This window comes from Physcomitrium patens, chromosome 25 (assembly GCF_059467195.1).
Source record: "Physcomitrium patens ecotype Gransden chromosome 25, ASM5946719v1, whole genome shotgun sequence".
NCBI lineage: Eukaryota > Viridiplantae > Streptophyta > Bryopsida > Funariales > Funariaceae > Physcomitrium > Physcomitrium patens.
In genome coordinates, this window is record NC_143434.1 from 5,645,005 (window position 1) to 5,671,294 (window position 26,290).

Genomic DNA, 26,290 nt, shown 5'->3' on the forward strand with positions numbered 1-26,290 from the left:
CACAAGGACAAGTGGTCTTGATATTGCGACAAAGTAACCATACCTTATCACCTATGTGGAATGGTGGTTATTCCTTTCGATAGACATCCGTATTGACCTTTTGTTGTTCTTCAGCTTCTTTTAACTATGCCTTCATCATTGCATGTATCTCTGACAAATGAATTGCCAATTCTTTTGCAGCAAGATCATCAACTTTTGAAAAGTCAAGAGTATCAAGTTATGGATGATAACCATAATTAGCAAAGAAAGGTATTTATTTTGTAGAAGAATGTACCATGCTATTCTAAGCTAACTCTCCCAATGGAAAAAGAGTTGTCCAATCATCTTGTTGGTAGTTAATGATACATCTAAAATAATGCTCCAAAACTTAATTAACATGCTCCATTTGTCCATCAGTTTGAGGATGGAATACCGAAGATAGTTTTATATCTACTTTTAGAATCTTGAAAAGAGTTCGCCAAAATCTTGATACAAATTGAGTTCTCCTATCTAATATAATATCCTTGGGTAATCCATGATAGCGATAGATATTGTCAAGAAAGAGCTTAGCTGTTTCTTCACCTGTGATAGATTTTGTACATGGTACAAAATATGCCATCTTGGTAAAACGATCTACTATCACGAATATAGAGTCATAAGAACCTGAGATTAGAAGATCCGTGATGAAATCCATAGAAATAGAAGACCATGGTTGTTCTAGAATGGGTAATGGCTGAAGAAGTCTATAAGGTCGATGACGAGGAGTTTGATTTTGAGCAAACATTACAAGATTGTACAAAATCTTTGACTGCTTTCCATATTTGTGGCCACCAAAAGTCCCTGGATATTAGTTCCAAAGTTTTATTGTACCCAAAATGTTCTACTGCTAGAAAGTCATGACGAGCTTGAAGAACACGAAATCGAGCTTCACCTTTTGGAATACATAGGCATCCCTCAAAATATAGTAGATTCTTATTGAATTCAAACTTAAAAGTATCATGAGACTTTGAAGGATTTCTCTTCATATCACGAATAAAAGGATCAGAAGATATACTTGACTGACTTTGCTTAATGAAAGTTGAATCAATAATTAGTGTTGATTTCATTGCTCAAAGATGAAGATGCTTTGGCTTCAAGAGAATTATTCATTGTTGATCAAAAGCAGCATCTCCTTCCTTTGGTACAAGATAAGATCATCTAGAGAGTGCATTTGATAAATCTTGTTGTTTTCCTGGTCGATAAGTGATCTTGAATTCGAATCTTGATAAAGACATACTCTAACGAGCTTGGCGATAATTCAAAACACGTGTTGATATAAAATATTCAAAGTTCTTGTGATCCATATATATTGTGATTGGGTTAGAAGCACCTTCTACATAATGGCACCATTCTTGAAATGAATCTATGATTGCAAGAAGTTCTTTGTCGTGGATCTCGTAGTTGATCTCAGCTGCTGAAAATTTTCTGGAATAAAAAGCTATTGGGTGAAGTTTATCATTTATTCCCATTTGTGACAATACGACACCCAAAGCAAAGTCTGATGCATCTGTTTCTATAAAAAATGGCTTAGAAAAATTGACGTGATACAAGATTGGTGCATGAACAAAGGTTGTCTTCAAAGCTTCAAATGCTACTTCTACTTCTTGATTCCATTGAAGTTTGTCTTTACAAGTCAAACGTATAAGTGGAGCTACAACTTGAGAGAAGTCTTTGATGAAGATCCGATAGTAGTTGGCAAATTTCAAAAAGTATTGGACATCTCTTACAGTTTTTGGAATCTTCTAATCCATAATAGTTTGAACTTTCTTAAAATCCATTATAAGTCCATCATTTGAAATGATGTATCCTAAGAAGTTGACTTGAGTAGTGTGAAATATACACTTTTCTATCTTGGCATAGAGTCCTGCATCTCTTAATTTTTGTAATACTTGGCGAACATGAAGTTCATGTTCTTCAGGGTTCTTAGAATAGATAAAGATGTCGTCTATGTAACAAACAATAAAATCATCTAAAAACTCTCGAAAGACATCATTCATTAGATGTTGGAATGCTGTTGGTGCATTTGTAAATCCAAAAGGCATGACGTTGTATTCGAAATGTCTATACCTTGTTCAAAACGCAGGCTTCCATTCATCTCTTTTTTTAATGCATATGAGATTGTATGCTCCTCATAGATCTATTTTTGTATAGATCTTAGCTTGATTCAACTGATCAAGGAGTCTAGATATTAAAGGTAGTGGATACCTATTTTTGATGGTGATTTTGTTGAGTCTTTGATAATCGACACACATCCACAATGATCCATCTTTTTTCTTCACAAATAAAATTGAAGCTCCAGCTGGAGATTTGAACTGGCGTATGAAGTTATTGGCTAAATTCTCTTCAATATACTCCTTGAGTTCAGCTAAGTCATTTTGAGATAAATTATAGATTGGTCCAAATGGTGGTTGTGCTCCTTCTTGAAGGTCAATTGAGCAATCATAGGAATGATGTTCTGGAAGAGTATCCACATTCTTTTTCTCAAATATATCTTGAATATCTTGATATTGGCTTGGAATGCTACTTGAAGTCTTTCCACCAATAGAAATAGGTGTGGCATAAATGACACAAGGTGATCCTTCTTTTACAGCATGCAAGAAAGCACTTGCATCTACAAGTATAGGTTTAATTATAGTAGACTTATGACTTTCTACTTAATTAATTACACTCTTAGTTATACTTTCAGAAAAGTCAAGACTATAAGAAATCAAATCTATTTTAGGATTATACTTTTCTAGCCATGATAAACCTAAAATGGCTGGATTAAAAGGAGATCTAATGATATTAAATATTATAAAGCTACTATGACCATTAGTTGTTATTTCTATAGGAAAGATTTCATGAGTAACATCTCTTGAAGACAACGGACGACCATCTATGACTTCTACATGAACATATTTAATTTTCTTTACTAAAATTATGCTATATCTTTTAGTAAATTTTTTATTTAAAAAACATGCTGAGGTTCATGAATCTAGTAAGGCACAGGCTTTGAGATGTTTAGGTCCTAGAATAACATTTATTGTAAAATATAGAGAGGATTTTGAAGAGAGGATAGGACCTTCACTAGGCGTTATACAAGGTTCTAGCCGCACGGTCCCTATTATAGATAGACAAATTTGTTTTCCGACATGCTATCTTCTTTGATCGCCATACTCCTCATTTTATGGTTGCGTAGCTTCTTTCAACCATATTGAGTATTGTGCTAAGGTTCTCCACAATATAAGCACAATCCTTCTTGACGACGACAAGTCTTTTTTTGCTCAATAAGAGGTTTGAAACATACTGCATCAATTTGCATATCTTCTACTTCCAAATGTATGTATTGAAAAGATGTTGGTATTGCCATTGAATTATAGTAACATTGAGGTCCTTTTACATGGTTCTTAGATCAGAATTCAAAAAGGTAATTATCGTACTTCACAACAAAGTCAATTGCTTGACTCAATGTTTGAAGATCAGGTAAGTTGAGCATTAATTTTTTTACCTCATATTGTAATCCATAGAGAAATTGGCTAATAAGTGCAGCATCATCCCATTTGATATCAGTTGCAAGTTGTCAAAATTGTGTAGCATACAACGTTATTGATGAATTTTTTTGTCGTAAAATATGGATCTTATTGGTTGCAATACGAATTGCATCATGTTCTCCATACATAGATCGAAATTCCACTAGAAAAGCCTCTAGATTATCCAATATTAGATCTCGTCGTTCAAGAAAAGATAAAAACCATAATAGTGCTAAACCTAAAAGAAGTGTATCAATGAATCTAACTTGCGATCCTGGAGTTGGATAGCTTTGGCATTGAGGTTCAATCACAAGTTGTACTTGATTGATAAATCCACGAAACTTGGATCTGGTGCCATCAAATTTCTCAAGCAGAGTAATTCTTGGTTCTCTAATACTAAAAGGAAATTCCACCATAGAAAAAAGGACATGATTTGGTGCAAATGATGAAGCAGCTCCAATCATTTCTATATCTTTACTTCTTGCCAATCTTGTTGCTCTTTGTGGTGGTAGATTGAGTTGATGCATCGCATGCATTAATTCCATCAATTGCTCTTGCATTTGTGCCATTGCACTCTTCATTTTAGTAAGTTCTGCCATGATAACACTTAGAAAAGAGAAGATGTCTAGTATCGCTCAAGATAAATAGAAGAGAGGACTTGAGAACAAAGAAAATACTAAGGACAATATCAGTTTAGAAGAAGGTAATCCGCAACTTCTAATATGCTTGTGTCTTATCAACAAAAAGGGATAACCCACTCTTAATCAAGATTAGACAAAGCTCTCATATTATAAGTGTACTCTTGTCAATCTATCAAGGACAAGAACATGATAAAGATAAATAAAAAAGTGAGACTTCTCTCATAGAAAGATGAAAAAATAAAAATAACTTGATATATATATATATATATATATATATATATATATATATATATATATATATAGTAAGAAAGAAACTAGAATGGCTATTGCCAAAAGCCAAGAAAATTAGAGACCCTTGAAACTACACTGGAAGCAAGAAAAGAGTTGACAAGAATGAAGAAGGCTTCACTCTTGTCTTTATATATACTATCTAACTAGGGGCTACGTGGTGACATTTTTTAGGACCTCTAATATGTGTTGACTTTATATGACACATGCCTTGACTTACAAGGCAAGTTTTTCTACGTGTGGGCCACATAGTTAGCTTGGTCTTCAAGCTAACAACATGTGTGGTACATGGTCAACTTGTTAACTACATTTCTAATTCCAAAATGTCAATTAAAGATACCTATAAAGTCAAATCAGCGTCTATAAAGCTTCTAGAAAGCTTCCTTATCAAATACTATAGAATTAACTTACTTTTATCTATTTTTACTTACTTCTACCTATTTATACATGTAATTATTGGCTTACCTGCATATGTCTGTGATAATACCTTAAAATATAAAGTCAAATAAAATGATAAACTTGAACTTGAAAAATCAAAAATATTAATATTTTTTATTATTATTTTTTTTAAACAAGGTTGTGGATTGTAGCAGTAGAGTTGCAGTAGGATGTCGGGTGCAGGCAGCGGCGGTGATAGTAGTATCAGTGGTAGGGTGGGAGTGGTAGGCACCAACGATAACGGCAACAGGGTAGCAGTGATGGGCAGGTAGCAGCGGCAGTACTAGTAGGGGAATCGATGGCATTTTGATGACAATTTTGGAGCAGTTTGGTGGCTATTTGGTAGTTGTTTGTCGGCAAGCGTGGAGTCGAACAGGGAGCAAGCTAGGCTGTAGTTGAGTTGGATCAAGTATTCTAAGCAAGTATTCTAAGCAAGCAGCTAATGTATGAAGGGCCAACAAGAAGAGCAGCTAGATCATGAGGCAAACATTGAGTAAGAGTAGCAGCAGGTTTGAAGAGTCAAGACTAGAGCAAAAAAAATTGTAATAGTGTGTAGAAGAGAATCATATTGATAACGTGTTGAGAATGTTTAAAAAGCCACAAGAATAGTAGTAAGTAATATACACATACACAAGAGTAATAGTAAGTAGTACACACAAGAGGATTTTTAAGGAGAAAGAGCTTCACACATGAAAAAATCTATTGATTTGGTTGTATCTCATATACAAGAAGAGAAAGAAGAGAGGATAAATAATTCTTCTCGATTAGACTCTAATTACTATAGCTACAGTATTTACTGTAGTCTATAATATATGTTATGGAGAGTACCAGCTACATTTAATGCTTTCAATAGCTTCCACATTGTTGAAGCTTTCGACCATGCAAGCTCACAACGTGTCGCTAGTTATAGGGATTTATCGTTGGCTTACATCCTCTGCCGCAAGCCAACATCAGTGCTTGGCTCATAAACCTTGTCAAACATGATGATTAGCAATCGGAAGATTATATTGTGAAATATTATTAGAGCATGTGTACATGCATGTTTTTATTCTTATAGCAATTTTTTGAGGATGTATGGAAAGGATCCTACGAAGCTTAAAGAATACTTTTGAATTAAAGTTTCATTGGAAAATAGTATCACTAGTTGAAGTCTACAAAAGGAAAAGATTATTCATACTTTTGTGTAACAATGTATACTAAGTTTATTGTATTGTGACGAGTTATGGATTATATTTCATTCAGTGGAAATAATTGAAATACATGTCAAAATAAAAACTAAAATGTATGAACAAAACAAGTTTTACTTTTAAAATTTTAAACTTAAACAAAATAAATAGATAAATAAATAAAAAAATAACTGAGTTTTATTCATTATTTCAGTATAAAATGACTTCTGATTTAAATATGTAAGTTTTGATTTGATTTGATTTTTTTTTTCACATTTAAATATGAATGTGTCAAAATTCATGTACAATTATGTATATATGTATGTATGTATGTACACATATATGCACAGTTGATTTTGAGATAAGCAATTTTGAGCGTTGAATTGATTTCTTAATTCTTATTGATTTTTAATTTTGATAGTTAAAACACGATATCTTATTATGATATGTGCAATTAAAAATCTAAAAACCAAATAATAGAAGTTTATTGATGTTATTTACTTACCAATAAAGGTATGTATGTATAAATATACTTATGTATGCATGTGTGTGTAAAAGCATTTAGAATTATTATTGACAAGTACAATCATGTTTATTTAAAAAATATATTTTTTAATTATTTTAAGTTGCAAAGTTTGTAAAGTTTTATATTATAAAACTAATGCACTATTATACTATAGAAAAAATTAACAAATTTCATCAACATGTCTTACAAGAATTATTTGATTTTTTCAGAATAAAAAATACAGATCAAAAAACTTATTGTAAGAAATTGAATGATATAAATAATACATACAATGTAATTACTAAAAAAATCATGATTTAGTAAATTGATTTCTATATACTTAGTTAAATCTAAATCACTCTTTGATTACAAATGAATTATGCACTCAAAATTTACCACATGTATGGTTATATTTTTTTTGGTTTTTATTTGTAATCAAGTAGTTTTAATAAGGTATGTAATAAATCTATAATAATAATTCAAAAATTTAAACATGTTACAAGAAATTTTTAGACATATGATTAATATTACAAAATACATGCAAGAATAATACTAATTAAGCAAAATTTTGAAGTTTTAGTTCCACAAATGAATTATAGCTTTAGTTTTAAAACTCTAGGTTCATGATGTAAAAGAACAAACTTTTTTTTGACACAAACATACAAACGAGTAGTTGATTTAATTATTACAACTTAACTTGTGAAAGCATCTTATAGCTTTGCATGTTTTTTTTGCTTCATGTTAATGTTGGAAAATGTTGTAACTTTGTTCTTGTATGATAATGGAATGTAACTAATTTTATAATTTTTAATGAAAATATAAAATGCATTGACGGCCAAAATTTATTTAGAATATATTTAAGATTTCTATTTTTAATATTTTGAAAGATTTTTTTTATTTTTTATTTCTAGTATTTTTCTAAGATTATTATTATATCATTAAGATTTTATTTTTTATATTTCTTTAGGATTTTTTTATTATTTTTCTTTGAAATTAATTTTTTTTCTTTTTATATATTTTGTAATTTCTTTTAAATTTCTTTTTGGTTTGATTAAAGTTTGATTATGATTGATAAATTTTATTTAAAGTTTATTTAAGATTCTATTAGATTTGATAGGATTTTATTGTTATATTTCTATTTACCTTTGACAACTAAGTGCTCAATGCATTTTCAAGGAAGAGTACATGTAATACAATACCAAATGTTTCAATAAGCTACTATGATAGTTTTTGCTATCGAATAATGCAATTCTGACCATCACAACTTGAGAGCAAATAATTTGATGACCATACTTAAGATAGTCATTTGATTTGCAACATTTGATTTTTCAAATGTCTCATCAAGCTATTTTCTTAGAAGTAAGACTCAAAAAACCATTGATCTTGGATGAAATAGCTCCAAAAGGAGACACGACCATAAGAAAAGGCAATAAATAAAAACTACCTCTTAATCTTATAGAAACATCAAAAAAATCTTAGAAGAAGAAAAAGAATCTATTAAAGTCATTTTAAAATAAATAAAGTATAAAATTTTAGCCATGAATATCATAAAATGAAGAAATAGACACAAAGATACTTGACCTTGTAATTAGATTACAACTTCAAAGTGTTGTTGTGTTAGGAGAGATATCTAGTGTCATTACATCACAACTCCTGGTACAACTAATCACAATCAAAAAACCATATATAAATGATGGTGTCAATAACACCAACAATCACTACATTAGTTGAAATAGAAATGATATCATTATTTAATAAGTTATAAAGAATAATTTAATGTTATGTTTTTTGTACAAACAATAGCTTGAACCAACACATGTAGCAATTCAAAAATGTTCTCAAAATCAATCAAATTATTAATCCAACAAAACTCAAAATTTCTTTGTTTTGACTATAGAAGGCATAACAATTGATTAGGCATATGTTTTTGAGGCCTATAATCTAATTGCATCTTAGAAAGAGATGAAAAAGAGATTTTTAAAAAAATTCCATACTTTTAAGATCAATAAGGAAGTATTATGAGTCTTAGGTATTATTAGACAAAAATCAAATAAAGCAATGGATATCTTTTATAATCAATTTTAAAAAATATCCAATAAATTAGAAATACCAATCAATGATTTAGTACTTTTTAATTAATTTGAAGATGGATTCCATACTTTTTTTAAAAATAATTGATTTGCATACAAGTTACCATACTATGTAAAATAATGGATGCAACTACAAATATTTTTAGAGAACCAAGCAATGTCATTAATTTTAATATGCCACCACTAAGATCATTACTTTAACTCTCAATGTGTAATATTTATAATTATTTTCATCTCATGCCATATAGATAGAATCTTCAAAATACAAATAATAACTTCTTAGAAATGACACAAAATAAGTGGTGGTGCTTCAATTAGTTGAAATCTATTGTGACACATTTCAAACAAATCAATAGCCATGGACAAATAATAGATATTAAAACTATGGATTTATACAATACTATTGTAAATATTATTCTATATATAAATTACAATAGATATCAACTTTGGCAAGAAATTAAGATTGCCGAGATGGTAATATGATTTTTGAATTAAATTATGTAAGCACAATAATTTTAATAATTTTTTTGGCCATCACTCCTTTAAAAAAAGATTAGGACTTAGAAAATACAATAGACTATCTTGTAGAACTACAAAAATCATTTTTTTTGCAACATTGAAAGTACCTTTATAACCTTAGAATAATGTTATATAAATAATTAGAAACAATAGAAGTAGACACTACATAAATGAAACAAAATCTTAGAGACAATAAAAGTCTCCATCACATTTGACAAACAATTAAAACTCAATGTAGAATTCCAAATATATCCACAATACTTATGCAAACCAATTACTACAACTCTAAAAATTATTGATATGAATGTTACTACAATTCATATTTAGTTAGATCATCATGAATTAATTAATATCTTAGTCAATGGAGGTTTTGAAGTCAATATTATGACTAATAATATTTGCCAATATCTCTAACTTCTAAATCCAAAAACAACATCTTTCGTATTACGTATGGCTAATGACTCACTAATAACTTCCTTAGGTATTCTTAATAATGTACCAATTTTTATACATAATGTATTAACTCTAATTACCTTGATAATCATTAAAATATTAATCAATAGTTGTTTTTTTTATCATTTTAGAGAGACCTTAGTTGTGTGATATGAGTGCCAATTATGATTGGAATAAAAATGATTTAATATTAAATAAAAAAATAAGTGCATAATAATTTTTATAGATAATTATATTATCGAAGTTAAAATAGAGAATATTAGACGCCTAACTAGAATGGATTGGATACAAGGTCTTATTCTATATTGAAAAAAATCTAGTTTTTCTAAATAAAATCTATTTAGCCACTTTAATCGCCAAAAACAAAGAACATCTTCATATTCAATCACATGTTTTGAAGAAAATATTAGGCACAATAGTATTGAATGAAATATTGGCTTATATCATTCTACAAGATATATCAATTAAAAAATGGTCATATGGAGTTATTTTACTAATAAAAAAATATTTTTTATATTTAAAATAAAAAATATAGAAGATATTTGTTCTTTTTTTTATTTGGAAGAAATTAGAAATGAAGTAGGAGGACATGAAATATATTCTTTTTTAGATTGATTCTTAAGATACTATCAAGTTTTGATGGTTGAAGTTTATAAGAATAAGATAATATTTTTAGTAAAATGGGGACCTTTTCAATTTGAAAGAATGTAGTTTGGAGCCAAAAACACTACAATGATCTTCCAACAAGTTTTGGGATTAATGTTTTGATCATTTTTTGAAGAAGTTTTTTTTCATCTTTCTTAATGATAATACTATATATAGTAATGAAATTAATTAATATAAGAAAATTTTATCTTATATGATTTTTCTCTCTTGTGCTAGTTTTACAAACATTAAATACATGAATTTTTTGACAATGAGAAGAGTAATGGTATTTATAAAGAATTTGGATTTTATTGGATGTTACATATGTTTTTGAAAGTTTTATAGAAAAGTAGAGCAATTAATAGCAGCCAAAAATCATGTGCTTTTTTAAAGCAAATTCTCTCTCCACAATAGTGCTAGATTGCCAAATATTTACCATTTTAATGAATTATATGATATAATAAAATAAAATATTATAAAAAGCCAAAAAAATAAAAATAAGTATTATCAATCCATCAAATTAGGATGCATCTTGATTCAAGGCGATTTAGTTTTATGGTATCTAAGGAACCTCAAAATTTGTACATACAAATTTAATTCGATCTTGCATAGTTTTTATTACATCTAATTAGTGTTATATGATAAATATAATTCTCATTATTAATGAAAAGTACTATGATCAATATGCCACCAATTTTAATGCAACAAAATTAAAGTACTATTATATAGATGAATCAAGTACTTCCTCCATGTTGATGCAATTACAATAAATCTTTGAAGCCATAGATAACTCATAAGACTTAAATGTTAAAGAATCTTATTTCCAAATTAAAACATCAATTAATTCTTGTCCAATTTAAAAAAGATAGATACTACATAACATTTAGACCATCTTCTATTCAATTCACATTGATATGATTGTGTACAAATATCAATAGATTATATTTATACAGTTAATAAGTCTAAATTCACTTATTCTTATCCCCATCAATGTCAATACTATATCCTTGCTTCTTTTTCCTACACTTTTTCTTCTCAATGCTATTATTTTTCTTTTGACTTTAGATTCTTTTACTTTATTTTTTTCATAATATGTGATTTTAGAATAAGAGAAACAATGGCACCACTTAGTTCAAAGTTACATCTTTGTTTTTACATCTATAAGGTGCTATTACTATAGAGATCTAGAAGTAATAACATTTGGACCAATAGTACTAACTAGATATGTTATTATAATCATCTCAAGAATCACATATACATTGATTTATATAATGAATTCATCAACATAATAGTATAGAGAAATAACAATGGTAAATATCTTATTAATATTATCAAAAGAATCAAAGTGAAGTATATTCTTTATTACTTATATAATTTCTTTGGATAGAATTTTGATGGCATAGTTATACAAGACATAACAATCTATAAGCATTTAAAACTACGTAGGTCTTCAAATTACAAGAATCTCTCAATGGCATTCAAATTGTATTAGAAACTATCCAAACAATAATTACAACTTGTCATGTTGCTATTTATATTGTCTACTAATAGATTGCAATATTAAAAACTACCAAGAAGATAATCATGGAATGCAATGATACATTCATCACTTCAAATGCCAATTTAGATTGTGAATTCCGTTACCTTAAAGAAAAGAAAGAAATGACTACCAAAGCATTACAATAAGATACTAGATGGTTGGAATAAAAATTCTGCACTACAAAAGGAGTTCAATAAAATTTTAAAGCAAATAGTACTAGTTGGATTTACAAGGCAATACACATCATTCTCCTCAATACAATCTGTCTCATAGAATAAATTCTTGATATTCAATAGGAAGAATAAGAGTCATTTATATCATAGTATATTACAAAGGTTGTAAATATCTTAGGATTGCCAAAAAAAGATAATGGCTTAGAATTAGAAGATACGGCAATAATATAATATAAGCATGAGAGTACCATAGTATTAGCTGAGTTATTTGAGAAATCCACAAAAAAAACCATTGGTCTACAAAGACTTAACTTAGAACTTATTGACCTAGCAGAGTATTTTCAAATCTCATTTACTTTGATAGACTTAGACAAAGATGATACAAAAGTGTAGTTTGAGTCTACAATATTGCTTCTTGGTTGTAAGATATATTTTTTTTTATTATCACAAAAAATAATTATTGAAATTGGAAGAGGATTTAAGAGGAGAATTTCTTGATAAATAGAGTATGGCTGATGATTAAGAAAAAGCTAATAAAGTAATATTAGTATATTTTTAAATAATATAGATTGTGCCTACTTATATAAGAATTCAAAAAAAGATACCAATTACTTGATATGCAACAAGCTATTAAAAAAAAAAAAAAAAAAAAAAAAAAAACTTTGATGCATGCAAATGTGCATTAAAAACCATAGACAAAGGCAAAAATAACACTTTGTATAGTGTCATTGCTATAGTCATAGCCAAATTGAATAGAGGCCAATTGCTCTTTGATGCACATTCAATCACCTTCATGAAATCCAAAGACCTTGTTACTTGGCTATTAGATGCCTCTGCAAATTGATGAAAGAAGTAATGCATCTAAAAATGGAATACAAGCTTGCAAGAAGGATTAGATGTTAGTACCATTGGTGTAATCAATAAGTTTTTTAAGCAAAGTTAGACCATCAGGAATTATTGTGTATTAGCATAGTTATAAAACAATAGAAAATTTTACAAAGTTGCGTTAGTAAAAGCTACTATGGTAACTAGCTGTGGTACTACAACAATAGTAGAATATTAAGCAGTACTTAAGAAAGTTTTAGGTACTTAAAAAACCATTGGAGAAACTTCAAGACTCTTTCTTTATTCTAGTGATTGATAGTATGTGCAATTGGGCCTTAAGAGCAATTAGTTTTACCAACCCCTGCAGGCACTCAAATGGTATAGATGATTGTAGATTATTTTGCTTAAGTAATAAAGGAGTCATTGATTACATTGAGATTGGTATAAACTTGGTGCCATTGTGTGTTTGCAAAGTGTCTTGCATTGGTTCAAGGGCCGCATATAGCTCTTTGGACGTGTCAATAAGCTACTATGATAGTTCCTATCATCCAATGACGCAGTTCTAACCAACACAACCAGAAGACAAACAATGCATTTGGACAGTGGAAACACAGCCCGGAACAGGGTAGGGCTGCCACAAAACAACCTCGGTTGCCTACGTGGCCCAAAGTCCGCCAGGTGGAAGGTTCCAGCTGGAAATCCTACTTGGACTCCAGCACACCATCTCCACCCCTCCACGTCACACCCTTCTCACTGAGCCGCATCTCGCTCACAGACGAGGAGGCGATGGAGCGCATCGAGACCTGCTGACGATCTGCACCACCAGCAGCAATAGAGCCCCGAGGCAATATTGTATCCAGGAAAGGAAGGGGAGCTCTTCGATTGATTTTGTAGTTTTGGAATCTCGTGAAAGAGCTAGACAAACGAGCTTGACAAAGTGAGAGAGAGAGAGAGAGAGAGAGAGAGAGAGAAAGAAAAGAGTGCTTGTACAGCTCATGGAGGTGCTGCTGCGGGTTTGGGTTGTTTGATTGGAGTTTCACATGTGAGGGTAGCGCACTAAAGAGGTTCCAGCGTCGAGGATCCAAGGTTGAGAGAGCAATTTGATGTCAGTAGTGAAGGCAACTCATATCAACCTGCTCAAGAAATGAATGCATGAGGAGGATACACGGAATAGTTGAAACATAACTGATGGCCAACCTGGAGGCCTGGGGCTGGGCTGGGGTATACCACTTATGGAAATCATAGCTGTGGTGTCTTTATATAAAATGCTTCAGCGTGTGCGTGTTTCCCTAATACTACTTGCACATGACAATTTACTGCGTGTGCATCTAGAAACCTCTCCAAGATTGCTTTCTGCAACTTTTTGACAGATATGGGGAGTTCATTGATGGGTACATAGACTCTGAGGTGCTCATGCTAAATTTTTGGTTTTCTTTCTGATCGCGTTTATTTGAATTTAGAGAAATGTGGAACAGCAACAATTTCGATTTTTTAAAAAGCTTACGATCGATTCAAGGCCCTCTCATTTTTAACCGTTGTCTGTATTTGCACTTAGAATTTATTTGCTGTTGGTGGTTGTTGGATGCGCGGGTCTTGCTAGGGGTTTCTGCTGAACTCTTTCCATAGCGAGGGTCTGTTTTACAAGACCTGGATCTGATCTTAGCATCTTTTTTTGTGTTGATCCGAATGATTTTGGTGCTGTCTCCTCTTAGAGAGGAGAATGAGGAGTCCATATTGAAAGAGCTTGTGAACCGATGGGTCAATCATAAGATTATGATTCGATGGTTATCTCGGATTTTTAATTACCTAGATCGTCACCCCCTTGCAAGGGGGTCACTTCTATCCTTGACTAAAGTAGATCTCATGTGTAACCGCTACTCGGTATGATACTCCTAACCATGGTAATATGTTTTTTTCTTGCAAGATGTTCAACTTGTAACATTATTCCCACTCCACTGCGAATTTGGTACTGGGCATCGATATTACTCGTTGAGAAGGTTAGAGGCCGTTAATGCAGGACGGTTTGGAGGTATTTTGCTTGAAATGCAAGTAGCAATATTCGACAGTGTTTTACGGATGCATTGGCTATTTTGCAGAGTTCTAAATGGTTTGCAAGCTGTGGCAGCTACTTTTCAACAGGTATGTAACCTTCAGCCTTGTATTTGATGATCTCTGTCTGAATGGAATAATAATCGTTCAACCTAAACCTTACGATTGAATTGGAAATTGTGGGCATCGAAATTCACCTTGGAATTCCAAAAACGTAAGGAATACGTTCGATGTATTGTTAAGTGACTTTTAGGACCATGTGGCATCTAAATGCTCAACATGCTTGTGTTTGTTTTCAAAACTGGGTTGTCAGACATTTGTTGTTTAACTACATGTTACAGACGATGGAACTGCTCTTGTGAAGAAGGCTGCAGATGCAGCCATTAACAAAAAGGTCGAACTCGCAATATCTTTCCTGCTTATATTTTATCTAGTGTATTGTAATTGTTGTGCAGCATGCAATTGATTATGCAGTCCTCTGGTTTTCCCTGTATTTTTTGTTGTCTGTTGGACTTCGTGCAGGCTGACAAGAAAGATTCTATTGAAGTACAAGACCAAAGAAAAATCGAAGGATAGGTCTAGTTTTGTGTGGTTCCTTCATTCGACGACTCGGTGGTATATAACAAGTAGTAAATTTTGTGGTTGTATATCGTATCTCGAAGTTCTTAGGGATGGCATTGTGAAACCCACCACTTTGAAAGGTGCTGCCGCAGTTGGAAAGAGGTTTCAATGCATTTCATTGGTGGTGGAGTTTGATGAATTGGAGATTCTCATGCATCTCTAGTTTTTCATCACGGGCCTTTGAACGAAAGTTGATCCAGTTTCATGAGAAGTATCAACATTATGTCAACGAGTGTTTTGTCAATCATTCCCTTTCTCTCAAGGTGAATAATACTTTTTTAAATTGACCTTGGCTTCAGGCTCAGATCTCAATTTCTCAAAACCCCTCCGTTTTTTGCTTCAATGATGTTCTATAGAATCATTGGAGCTTCCTTTGGAAACATACCCAAATTTCTGAATCATGTTGTTTGGTGTTGCATTCGATTATGAATGCAGACCTTGAAAGTGGCTTTTGAAGTCTGCTGCAACAAGAAAGTTGCAGGATGCAAAAGTGGAACAATTTACTGAACAAAGGTGGAAGTAAAAAAGATGGGTGACTAAACAACTGAAGAAACACATGAACAGGAATTGGTTTGTAAGATACAGACAGACGGACATACAACTCATGTTTAATCTTCGGAACTCATCTCTACGCTAATCAACAAGGGTTTGATCCTCCAGGAGCCCAACGACCTCCTGCATTGTTACTCTTGGTTCGAGTTGGGGTGATCCTTCTCTCTCTCTTCATTGGATCACCCCAACTTCATTGTAGAAGTATGTTTTCTCTTGCACTCATGTAATCAGCTTTAAATGGAAGAGTGCAAGTGGTCAAGCTTCTTGCTCACATCAATGATAAGGATTTGTTGGCAGAGCTTTACAGGAAATCTTTACTTGGCACCCTTCTGACGCCCTTTTGTTAATTACGGACTATCTTATCCACTCTGTATTGCTTTGACGAGCTTAATTTTCATCTGTAATACATTTTCATTTCCAACATCTGTTTGTCATACATTTTCTTTTTCAACTCATTTCATCAACTCATTTCTATTTACTGCAAGGTCTGACGATGTCTTCCTTTAACTGCTGCAGGGAAAAAGGCTGCCTAGAAGGTGCTTTTTGATAATAGAGCCAAGTTTTCCAATCTGGCGTTACAAGCAAAGACGATCAGTGTCGAGTTCAACTCCACTTTTCATCTCTTCATACAAATCTATATTCAATTTGGCTATATTTATTCATAGTGTATTGTTTCTTAGTGTTTGTTTTGGGGCAATTTGCTGCACATGCGTAAAGTTGATGTCAATAAAAGACAACCACGTTCCCTCTCTTTAAAGCGTCCTACAGTTTTTTAGATTAAAATTAAAATCATCGTTTGAGCAATTAAAAATTTCGAAGATCATTTTTTATGTGTTGAAAAAATTAAAATTCAAGTATTTTCTTTTCAATAAAATGATTATTTTCTTTTATATCCCTTGTGTGTGTGTTTTAATATATGTACAAATAAATAGTATGCAACATTCATTTTACACTTGTAAATAAAATAGACTAATTTTATGCTACTTATAACAGAATCATTGGGCATGTGTCAATTTTAACTATGAATAAGGTATTATACCATGATTTATTATTAAAAAAATATGTTTCCTAACATATATATATATATATATATATATATACATAAATGTGTGTGTGTTTGTGTGGTGTTAATTTATTTCTAAGAACTTGTGTAAATAAACATGATCTAAATTTTGATTTTATGAATTTTCAAGTACTAGAAAATGAGTATGTTTAAAAATAGCAATATGATAATAAAAGTTTTAGAATTGGACCTTTATTTTTTAAAATTTGAATATTATATATTGATTTTGTTCTTTGATTATATGAAACAGAAATCTACATTTCTTGCATATATTTTAAATGATATTTTCAACAGAAACTTTTTTAGAATAAATTATATCATTTCAAATATAGTTTTAATTCTCTCTTTCTCTAAACTTTATAATTGCAAGTGTACTTACAAAGCCACTTCAAATCAATCAACGTCAAGAATTAGTTTTTTAAGATGTAATAAGAGAATTGTTTTTTTTGTAATTATATGTATATATATATATATATATATATATATATATAATATGTTTTTATTTTAATTAGTATATTACATCAATTATAATAAGCATAATAATATATTTATCATATATGATATAATTTTTTATATTTAATATATATATATATATATATATATATATAGTCCTAAGATTATAGCATATTTAGTTTGTATAAATATGTTTTATTAAATATTTACAGTTAGTTCTATTCCAAGCTGAAAAACTCATCTTTCTACAACATTGAATGTAGGATTGTGGTTTTAATGTAAGCCTTGATTTTTACTATTATATACATTCAAAACATTGTTTTTTTTCAACCTTTATATTAATAATAATGTTCTTATAAGTACATTTTTGGTAGCACTTTATATGTATATATAATTTTAATTCTAATAAGTAATTCTTGTGTTGAAAAATATTTTAAAATCTTAGTTTGATTTTTTTAAAATTTGGTTTCAAAATAATAATTGATCAATTAATATATATATATATATAATAAAAGATAAATAATTTTGCACTATATTTTATGGTATATGTATAATGCTAGTTATACTCTTTAATTTATAAAGAAATAAATCATGTAAATTTCCACCATTTTAATAAAAGAATATTGATATAATTATTCTTACAGATGATATACTTACATATATAAATTTCTTCCATCAAAAAGAGTTTTAATTTATAGTTTAGAATTTTTTTCACAAATTAAATAGAATCAATATTGATTTAAGATATTTTGAACCTTATAAATATGACTGAAGTCGTACCAATCAGGGGGAATAAGGAGTCATTTACTGCATGTTCAATCAATCTCTAAAATAGAAATGAGTTGATGACCGAACAAGAAAGCATGGATAACGATCACCTAATTCTACACAGTGATCTCTTCCGCAGAACAGACACACCGTCCCTGTTCTCAAGGGATTTCATGGACTGAGATACTCAAACTTCAGGTTAGGAAATTTCCCAACGGAATGTTTAATCATTGTGTGTTTGCATGGATTTAACGTTGATATGAGTAGAGTAAATCTACTGCATGTTTGTTTTCAGTGCAAAACCTAATATTGCACTTCGTTGAAAGGATTCGTCAGTGGCACTCGAGTCTCTTTTGAATTAAAGTATATGTCATTTTTTATTGTTCTATTTTAATGACTCTCTGTCTCGATTTTATTTTTAGCGTGTATGTTTAGTTTTTTTATTTTTTTATTTTATTATTTTTATCTTTGTACTTCATTCTCATTTTGGCTTACATGTATCGGATGTACTGTAGTGCTAGGTTGGATGATAAGTGACACTGTGACGTGTAGGGACTTTTTTATTTACATTCTTACTATAGCTATTAATAATTTTAATCTATTAATTCTTCCAAGATTTTTTAGAAATCGATGATTCTGAATATGATAATGGGGTTACTCACGAGCATCGTACGAATGACGCAATTGACCCACAGCGATTCAAGACGCTTAGATTCTTCTTACATTCCCTTTCGTCACATCGTAAAGCACTTAGTCGACTACGATGTCTTTCTGCTTAAGCTTGTGGAAATCTGACGAGGCTGACAAGTCAAATCTCAACTTCACGACAATCAATATACGTACGTGCAGATTCAGCAAACATAGGTTCTCTCACTTCTGACCGGGAGCCAATCGAATTTTACTTACACGCGATTGCCCGAAATAGAAGCGACTAGGTTGAAAGAGAAAAAGAAGCTGGATCGTGCTGCAAAAAGTTAATTCCTCAACATGATACTACATCTCAAACCGCAATGACAATCCTATGAGAACTTCGGTGCACCATAAATAGAATGAGAGCTGTGATGTGAGGTTCTGTAGGTAACTACTCCTGCGAAATCTCCCGCAGCCACCACCACTCCCCTGTCTTTGCGGCGTTTTCATCCTTGATCAATTTTACAACGCAAACGCCATCGCTGGCAAGAAAAGCTCCCAAAATTAGAGCGAAAGAATGAAAAAGCGCTTTCTCTCACCTTCATCGTGGAGAACCCGATGACGTCGCTCAATCAAGAATCAAGTCACTAAGTCACTTCGTCTTCATGTCTTCCGCCGAATCAATCCCAACATTCACCAGCAAGACAAGTCAAATCCACAGAAGACCAAAATATCTCATTGACACTTGCTTCCAGAAAACATGAAGCCAGAATCACTACTACCCGCTCATACCCTCCAATACCCTCCAATACCCTCTCATACCCGTCTTACCGAAAAGAGGGACGGGTATAGGCCGGAGAGGCAGAGGTGTACAGGGACTATGCGAAGTTCTCATTCAGTTGGGGATCCTCATCCGTTTCCCCACCTTTTTGGATTTCGTTATCATATTCATATAAAAGTCGACGAAAAAGTGTGCGCTTGTCGCTCTTCGAAGGCGCGGGAGGACGAGCGTCGCGCCTTTCGCAAGGAATCTAGGCTTTTGCTTCGACGGATGTTGGCGGGTTTCGTTGTGTTTCCGCCTGAAGAGCTTCGGCCCTGAAGAGAGGTAGAGAGCGAGATTGAGAGGCTAGAACAGGCCCCCCCTTGAGTGAGGCCATTGCTTGAGCAGGCGATGGCGGAGGAGCACACCCCAGATGATGGTTGCTTTGCGGGATTGCCCGTCGCATGAGGAATGCGTTGTTGTTGCAGCTCTGCAGCCAGTCGCAACGTTTCAGCTCAAGGTGATAATGCCCCCTCCCTTGCCTCTTTGGTGCCATTCTCGAATTAGGTTTGCTGGAAATGCCAGGTTTGGGTTGGATTGGCTTGGCTTTCGAGCGGAATGGAACTGGAGGATGGCGGTGAGTGAGTGTGAGCTTGCTCCGTGACGCGAGAGTTGGACGAGATTGTGTTCTGTGCCGGATAATGAGGTCGACGGATAGTTATCTCTCCAGCGGAGTTTCTTCACTTCGGCGTTGATTGTTTGTGTTTGATGTTGGTTTTCAGGGACATTGCCAGAGTTCTTTTGTCGCTTGTTTTAGAGCTTTCTTGCGAAATTTTTTCTTTGTGTTCTCAACGCAGTCCAGATGCTTGGTTAGTTGGATGTCTCCTCCTATTGCCTGCGGAAATATTAAGCTTACATTGAGCGTGGCCAATTAAGGGTTATGAAGGCCAGGTCGCACCATGTTCGAGTGTCTGCCTTATAGAATTTTTTGGGATTTAATGCGATGGTTCAGTAATTATGTTCTAGAAAAATCATTACCTGCCTCGTTCCGTTGGCTAGAATTCTTTTTTCACAATCACCTAGAGTCAGGGAAGGGAAGGGAAGGGAAAGGGTTTTGCTATTGTTGCTGCTGTTCCAAGAATCTTTCACATTTTGTAGGTTTTAAAATGGAACGCACTTCTTTAAGATTCAGTCAGGAAGGATTTTTTTAATTCAAAGACTATAATTATGACGTAGCTTTTGTTGTCTGTCATTCGTTATGATCTTAATACTATCTAACGAATAGCTCTTCTATCCTCTTTAACGTGGCATTCTTGTGACTGCCGAATGATTTTGTCAGGTTTTCCAGCATGTAGGCGGCCCTGGAATCTGGAGCTGCTGTGATGTGTAAAAAGCTATGGTGAGCTCATGTGATGCATGTTCGAAGCTTGTAACGGAGTGCAAGAAGCAGGGTTCGAAAACGATTCAATGGAAAGCGAGAGATTATATTTCTTGGGAGAGCCGGACGAGGCAAAGTTCAACAGAATGAGTTCAAGGATGGATACCTCTGTACAGGTTTGCCTTAAACTCTTGAAAAGGGATGAAAATGCATTGGCTTATGGTCATTCTGAATGGTTTGTTCGGTAGCGACAGAGTTCGTAATAGGTTGGAGCCTCGATCACCACCGTGAAAGACTACAAGGAAGGGGATGCGTAATTCCTTCACTCGCAGTACACATATAATTTTCACACATGTAGTTGCATCATCGCTACCTTGCGAAATATCATCCGCAAGTCGAAGAAGCTCCAAGCAACTATTTCATGGTGCATTGGTGTTTGCGCAGGCACTGGAAGGAGTGGAGAGCGCAACATAATCGAGCTTAGTTGTGTTGTGCTTTCCCTTTAATAGGGCACTAGTTAAAAGGACACGTATGTTTGTATGCCTAAATATGGCGTAGACTATATATTTCAAGTAGCTTGGATTTGGGGTTCCCAATTTATCAAATTCAGAGTCTTAGGTTTTGGGCTTCTCCAGGATGTGCCTGGAAGCTTTTGGTCGTTGAGATGTTGTGTGTGCGTCTCTCCCAGTTTGTACCCTTTTGTTATCAGGGGCTAAACTTCAGTAGGGCTGTGCAGTGCCCTCCCTCTTCCATTGTCCGTAAGGAGGTTAGGTGGTGGAGGGAAGCTCAACAAACTCAAACGCAACAACCTTTGAAAGAGCATTTTCCTCCGCCCTGTCTTTCTGATTGTTCAGAAAATATCGCTTGGCATGGTTACAAGGAGTGTGATTACTGTTGTGAGAACAGGGCTGTGCGCAAAATTTGGAGGTTTAAAGAGCAGTTGATGTTAGCTTATTTTCAACACCTTTGTGAAGTTGGGCAGCCAGGTGAGGAAGGAGAAGTTGATCAATTTTTAAATTTGTTAGGCTTACGAATGTTGTTAGATCGTTGAGAGGCTTCTGTTATTGAGGCGTTCTAGATTTATGTCACCTTGATGAAGTGAAGACCTGCTTGTGCATTGCAATGATTTTGTTTCGTCTCTATTTGTGCAGCTTCTGTAAGCATAGCGAATGAGTGAAAATGGTGAAGTACACTCGGATGGAGGAGAACAAACGCGTGTATACGGAAGAATATGACACAGACGAGTACGAAAATTTGACTTGTGAATGCCACCACCTCGCAAGGGCTAAAGAACTCAATGGTTCCAGACGGAAGCCCTTCTTCTGCATATACTGCAAAACTGTGTTCAAGGACAAAAATAAGTTGAACCTTCACAGGCTTGAAGGTTGTTTTGCTGTAACTGGCGATGGCAAGAAGACAGCCCTCAAGATTTACCCTGTTTTTGGAAAAGGACAACGGGGTGAAATTGAGGACATCCTCATCAAACATGGTCTCATGAACCCACGAAAGAAACCCTCTAGGGCCAAGAGGAAGAAATCAGCCGCAGCTCTGAAGGAGTCGGTGACAAGTATGGAAGTAGAAACTACAGGTCAGGTAGCAGAGGGAGAGCATGCACCCCTTCGGCCTCAGAAACTGAAAGTGCGGGGTATGCTTTCTTCCTCTTCTTCTCATGAGGCCAACAAGAAACATATGAGTTCGAAAGATAGTGAAATGCAGATTTCATATGGACACCACGAGCAAGTGGTGGACAACCCCAACAGCGGTGACACCCTAACTGTGGGGCAAGGAGAGATGCAGGTGCAGATGCAGTTGACCAGGGAACAGGTCGAAGCCCAGGCGTGGGAAGTTGCTATTAATATGCTTCGAGATGCCTACGTGGTTTCACGCCCCGAAGCGGTGGCATGTCCCGGTCTTTGGCACTTGATGCAATTCCAGTTGCTACCAAGTGACTTCCCTGATGTGACGGATGATTCCTTCCTTCAGGCCTTTTTTGACTTCGTGGATAAAGGGCTAATCGACCCCGCCTTGCCAAGGTCGTACGGTACATGGTATATGGAGAGAGAGGTATGTGCAGGGATCCATCAGTCACTATATTTGAATTCCTTCAACTGACGAGTGTACGTTTAACAACGCAGCACAACCTGAGTTTGTTGTGCTGCCCTTTTCTTTTAGACTGGCTAATTACATTAGTATTTCACAGGCTGATGCAGATGAAGAGGAACAAAACGCTGTGAAGCTGACAATGCGCAGATTCAAGTTAGTTATAGGTCGCCCAGATCTAGTTGGGCGACACAATGAGAAACAAGCACTGCAAGCTTTTCTGCAGTATCGGAAAGACTGCGAACAATATGAGGAACAGAAGATTGCAGCCGAGAAGGAGCTTCGCGTACGTAGGGAAAAGTATGTGAAGGACAGGCTTGATGACTTTGATGCTAGGGAACATGCTCACAAGGAACTGGCTGTTTGGCATTGGTCTCCACTGCTGCACACATTGAAGCTGGATTCCATCGTAGACATCCCACCCAGACCTTGGTCACACTCGGATGCAGAGCAGAAGAGAATTTCACGCGCAGTGTTGTTGCATCGGAGCCTGCGCGTCAGCGACCCTCCATCTTGTCCCTTGATAGTACGGATGTTCAAGCTTGTTTACCTCTATTACTTGGATAACAGCAGTATTTTATCTGACCCCATCTCAGGTCTTCTACGGAAGACAATTCTCGACTATTCGACCAGTGAAAACGCAGCTCCTGTAATGAGGATTTCAGCTCAATCTGTTCTTAACGAAGGATCCTTTCTTTTTGCAAATTTACCTCATCATTCCGAGGCCCATGACGAAGTTTACCAGGATATAAATTTTCTGATTCATGGAACGACGGCTGAGCGTGAAATGATAGTGCACAAGGTGCAAGGCTTCTTGAGAATCGTGCGTCAACGTGCTGCCGGAGATATGGCTCAATTATATCCCAAGGAGTTTCGTGTGCTGTGGTGTGGCGGTGATGACAGCGCCGTTGCTGATGCCTTGAAGAAGTTTATGCTCTGCCTTAAATGCCGAGAAGACTTAGATATGGGATGGGTGCCGTTCACATCAGGTGCATCTACCCTCTCTCTCTCGTTTGTCCTTGAATCTCATTCACGCTCGCCTTTCGGTGTTTATTATCTTCATGAACAAACCGGAGCGCGTTTCAGAAGCGAAAGTAAATCTCATATTCCAACCCCTACTTAAAACTGATGCAGGGCACCCTGACTGCGATTCTGTTGCAGTTATGCAAGCAAGAGAGGCCGTCTTGAAAGCAATCCATAAATTACATGACCAGCGTGTCATTTCTGACCAAAACCGCTTGCTAGCTGCCTCATCTCACTTGCAGGCAATCGATGTCAACGCTTCTGACGACAAGTTTCGAGCCCTACTCGAGACTTGCTCCCAGAGGAAGATCTCTGATAGCAGTGCAAGCGGTTCCCCAGAAAAAGGTTTGGAAGATGTAAGCAAGTTAGAGCGACATTCAAGCTACTCGACTAGTGGCTCCGCCGAGACGCTGCAGGATTCACGGTCATCTCAGGAAGGGAGGGATACAGACATCGACGTTGAGAGGCCACACAACACTCATAAGCTGGTCGATAAGCCACCTCGTAAGCCTTTCAATAGTTCTCCCGACCTCAACCTCACTCTTGATTCCAATGATTCCTACAACCTTGTCTCTCTCGGTATGAAATCTGACTCCTCACTTACTGCGCATATGTCTGGATTGCATGTTGTACCCCCCAAGACGGTCTCCGTTCTTGGTGTTGAGGTTCAAACCTCGGATCCTTCCAGTCGCCCTCCTTTCCCTCTCCACTTTTATGGTCCTAGTAATGACGCCCAAAATCCTAGCAGTCTTGAGCATCTGCGTTCTCCTTCTCTCCACCCTAATGTCCATGCCGACAGCGCTCGTGTTTCCCCTCATAGTCAAACTCGTCTCTCTGCAAGCTCATATGGTGCAGAAACTTCCTCTGCCTCAGCTAATCAACCCCTCGAGAATTTCTCCCGTCGCGTGTCTCTCTTGTTCACCACTCAGTCATCTTTCTCTACGTCTACCGCTGACGCCGCTCGCCATGATTCTCCCAAAGAGTCTTCAGCCACTCCGGTTATGAAAGACTCCTCGGACGGATCCAGATCGGGAGCTGTTAATCTTCACCAGTAGATTTGTAAGGGTGCAGTCAAGACATTTGTACCGTTTCAGCTGTTATCCGATTTTGTTGATTGAGTAATAATATTGGTATCCTTTAAGCTAGTAAAGGCCTCCCACCTGAGCATCTAGATAACCTCAATGGGATAGTTTTGGCTTGTGAGATATTAGCATATCATGCTTTGAACTTGTGTGTAATTCCAATTATTAATCTACATGTGCGCTACCATATCGTGATTTTCGTGATGTCTCGCAATTGGATCAGTGACGATGTGCTGACACTTATGTTCTCTGAATATGAACTATAGAAAGTGATTGTTGATGTGGGTTGTAGGCAAGTAGCTAGTCTCAGAGTTCGTCAATTGTATCAACTTCGGAATCTGTCCGTGAAGATTTGCCACGAATCTTCAGATTTTTTGTGTATATGCTAATTTTTATAACGAAAATGTAGGTAAGACTCCCCAGCGACACTCACTGTCTTCGAGGTGGAAGAAATCAGAGGTCATTATAAATCAAAAGGTTTTAATAACCTATTTTTGAATATTCAAAACCAAGTTTGAACGAATTTTTCTTATTAAATTGTTTGGTTTCTCTCTTATTTAGTCATGTCAAACCATATCAACATTTATCGTGACTTCGATGTAAGTGGGAAATCAACTTCACTGTAATTAGTACTTCCAATAGCATGAATTAGGTTCTTTCATTTGAATAATTTTACAAATATGATGCAGATTATATCCTATAAAAGGTATTGAAACGTGTTTGTTTAGTTCTGCTCTAATGTGAAACTCATGTACATCACATCATCCATCTCTTATAAACTCGCATGTGTTTATATGTGTGCCACCAGTTTTACTGATGTATGTCCACTATCAATTTTAATGTATTTAAATTTTTTTTCTTCAGATGTTTTTGCATAACCTTCATCTTTCATGGTCTTTATTTTAAAATATGGGTTTTAAATTAATTAAGACATTTAAAAAAATACTCTCTGTTACTATTTTTAAGTTCAATTTTCTTTTTGTCTAGTATCCATAATTATC

The 26,290-nt window shown here is 34.5% G+C and overlaps 2 protein-coding genes across 16 annotated transcripts; both read left to right on the plus strand.

The window, feature by feature from the left end:
- Nucleotides 1–13,593: 13,593 nt before the first annotated feature.
- On the plus strand, nucleotides 13,594–16,783 carry LOC112277287 (putative cullin-like protein 2). Of its 14 annotated transcripts, none has more exons than XM_073531263.2 (5): nucleotides 13,594–14,691; nucleotides 14,907–14,949; nucleotides 15,201–15,743; nucleotides 15,916–16,233; nucleotides 16,549–16,783. In XM_073531263.2, the coding sequence occupies exons 1-3, from the start codon at nucleotides 14,497–14,499 to the stop codon at nucleotides 15,323–15,325; spliced, it is 363 nt and encodes a 120-aa protein (XP_073387364.1). In that variant the 5' UTR covers nucleotides 13,594–14,496; the 3' UTR covers nucleotides 15,326–15,743; nucleotides 15,916–16,233; nucleotides 16,549–16,783. The 14 variants fall into 14 exon arrangements, 12 of the variants coding, with proteins under 12 accessions (XP_073387364.1, XP_073387365.1, XP_073387366.1 ...); XM_073531264.2 differs by having other exon boundaries at nucleotides 15,916–16,184; XR_002968350.3 differs by adding an exon at nucleotides 14,735–14,807 and having other exon boundaries at nucleotides 13,598–14,217; nucleotides 15,916–16,783.
- Nucleotides 16,784–20,005: 3,222 nt separating this feature from the next.
- LOC112277411 (uncharacterized) lies at nucleotides 20,006–25,493 on the plus strand. 2 transcript variants are annotated; one of them, XM_024509647.3, is made up of 6 exons: nucleotides 20,006–20,226; nucleotides 21,046–21,260; nucleotides 21,529–22,070; nucleotides 22,236–23,148; nucleotides 23,285–24,173; nucleotides 24,319–25,493. In XM_024509647.3, the coding sequence occupies exons 4-6, from the start codon at nucleotides 22,264–22,266 to the stop codon at nucleotides 25,260–25,262; spliced, it is 2,718 nt and encodes a 905-aa protein (XP_024365415.1). In that variant the 5' UTR covers nucleotides 20,006–20,226; nucleotides 21,046–21,260; nucleotides 21,529–22,070; nucleotides 22,236–22,263; the 3' UTR covers nucleotides 25,263–25,493. The 2 variants fall into 2 exon arrangements, with proteins under 2 accessions (XP_024365415.1, XP_024365416.1); XM_024509648.3 differs by having other exon boundaries at nucleotides 24,346–25,493.
- Nucleotides 25,494–26,290: the final 797 nt, after the last annotated feature.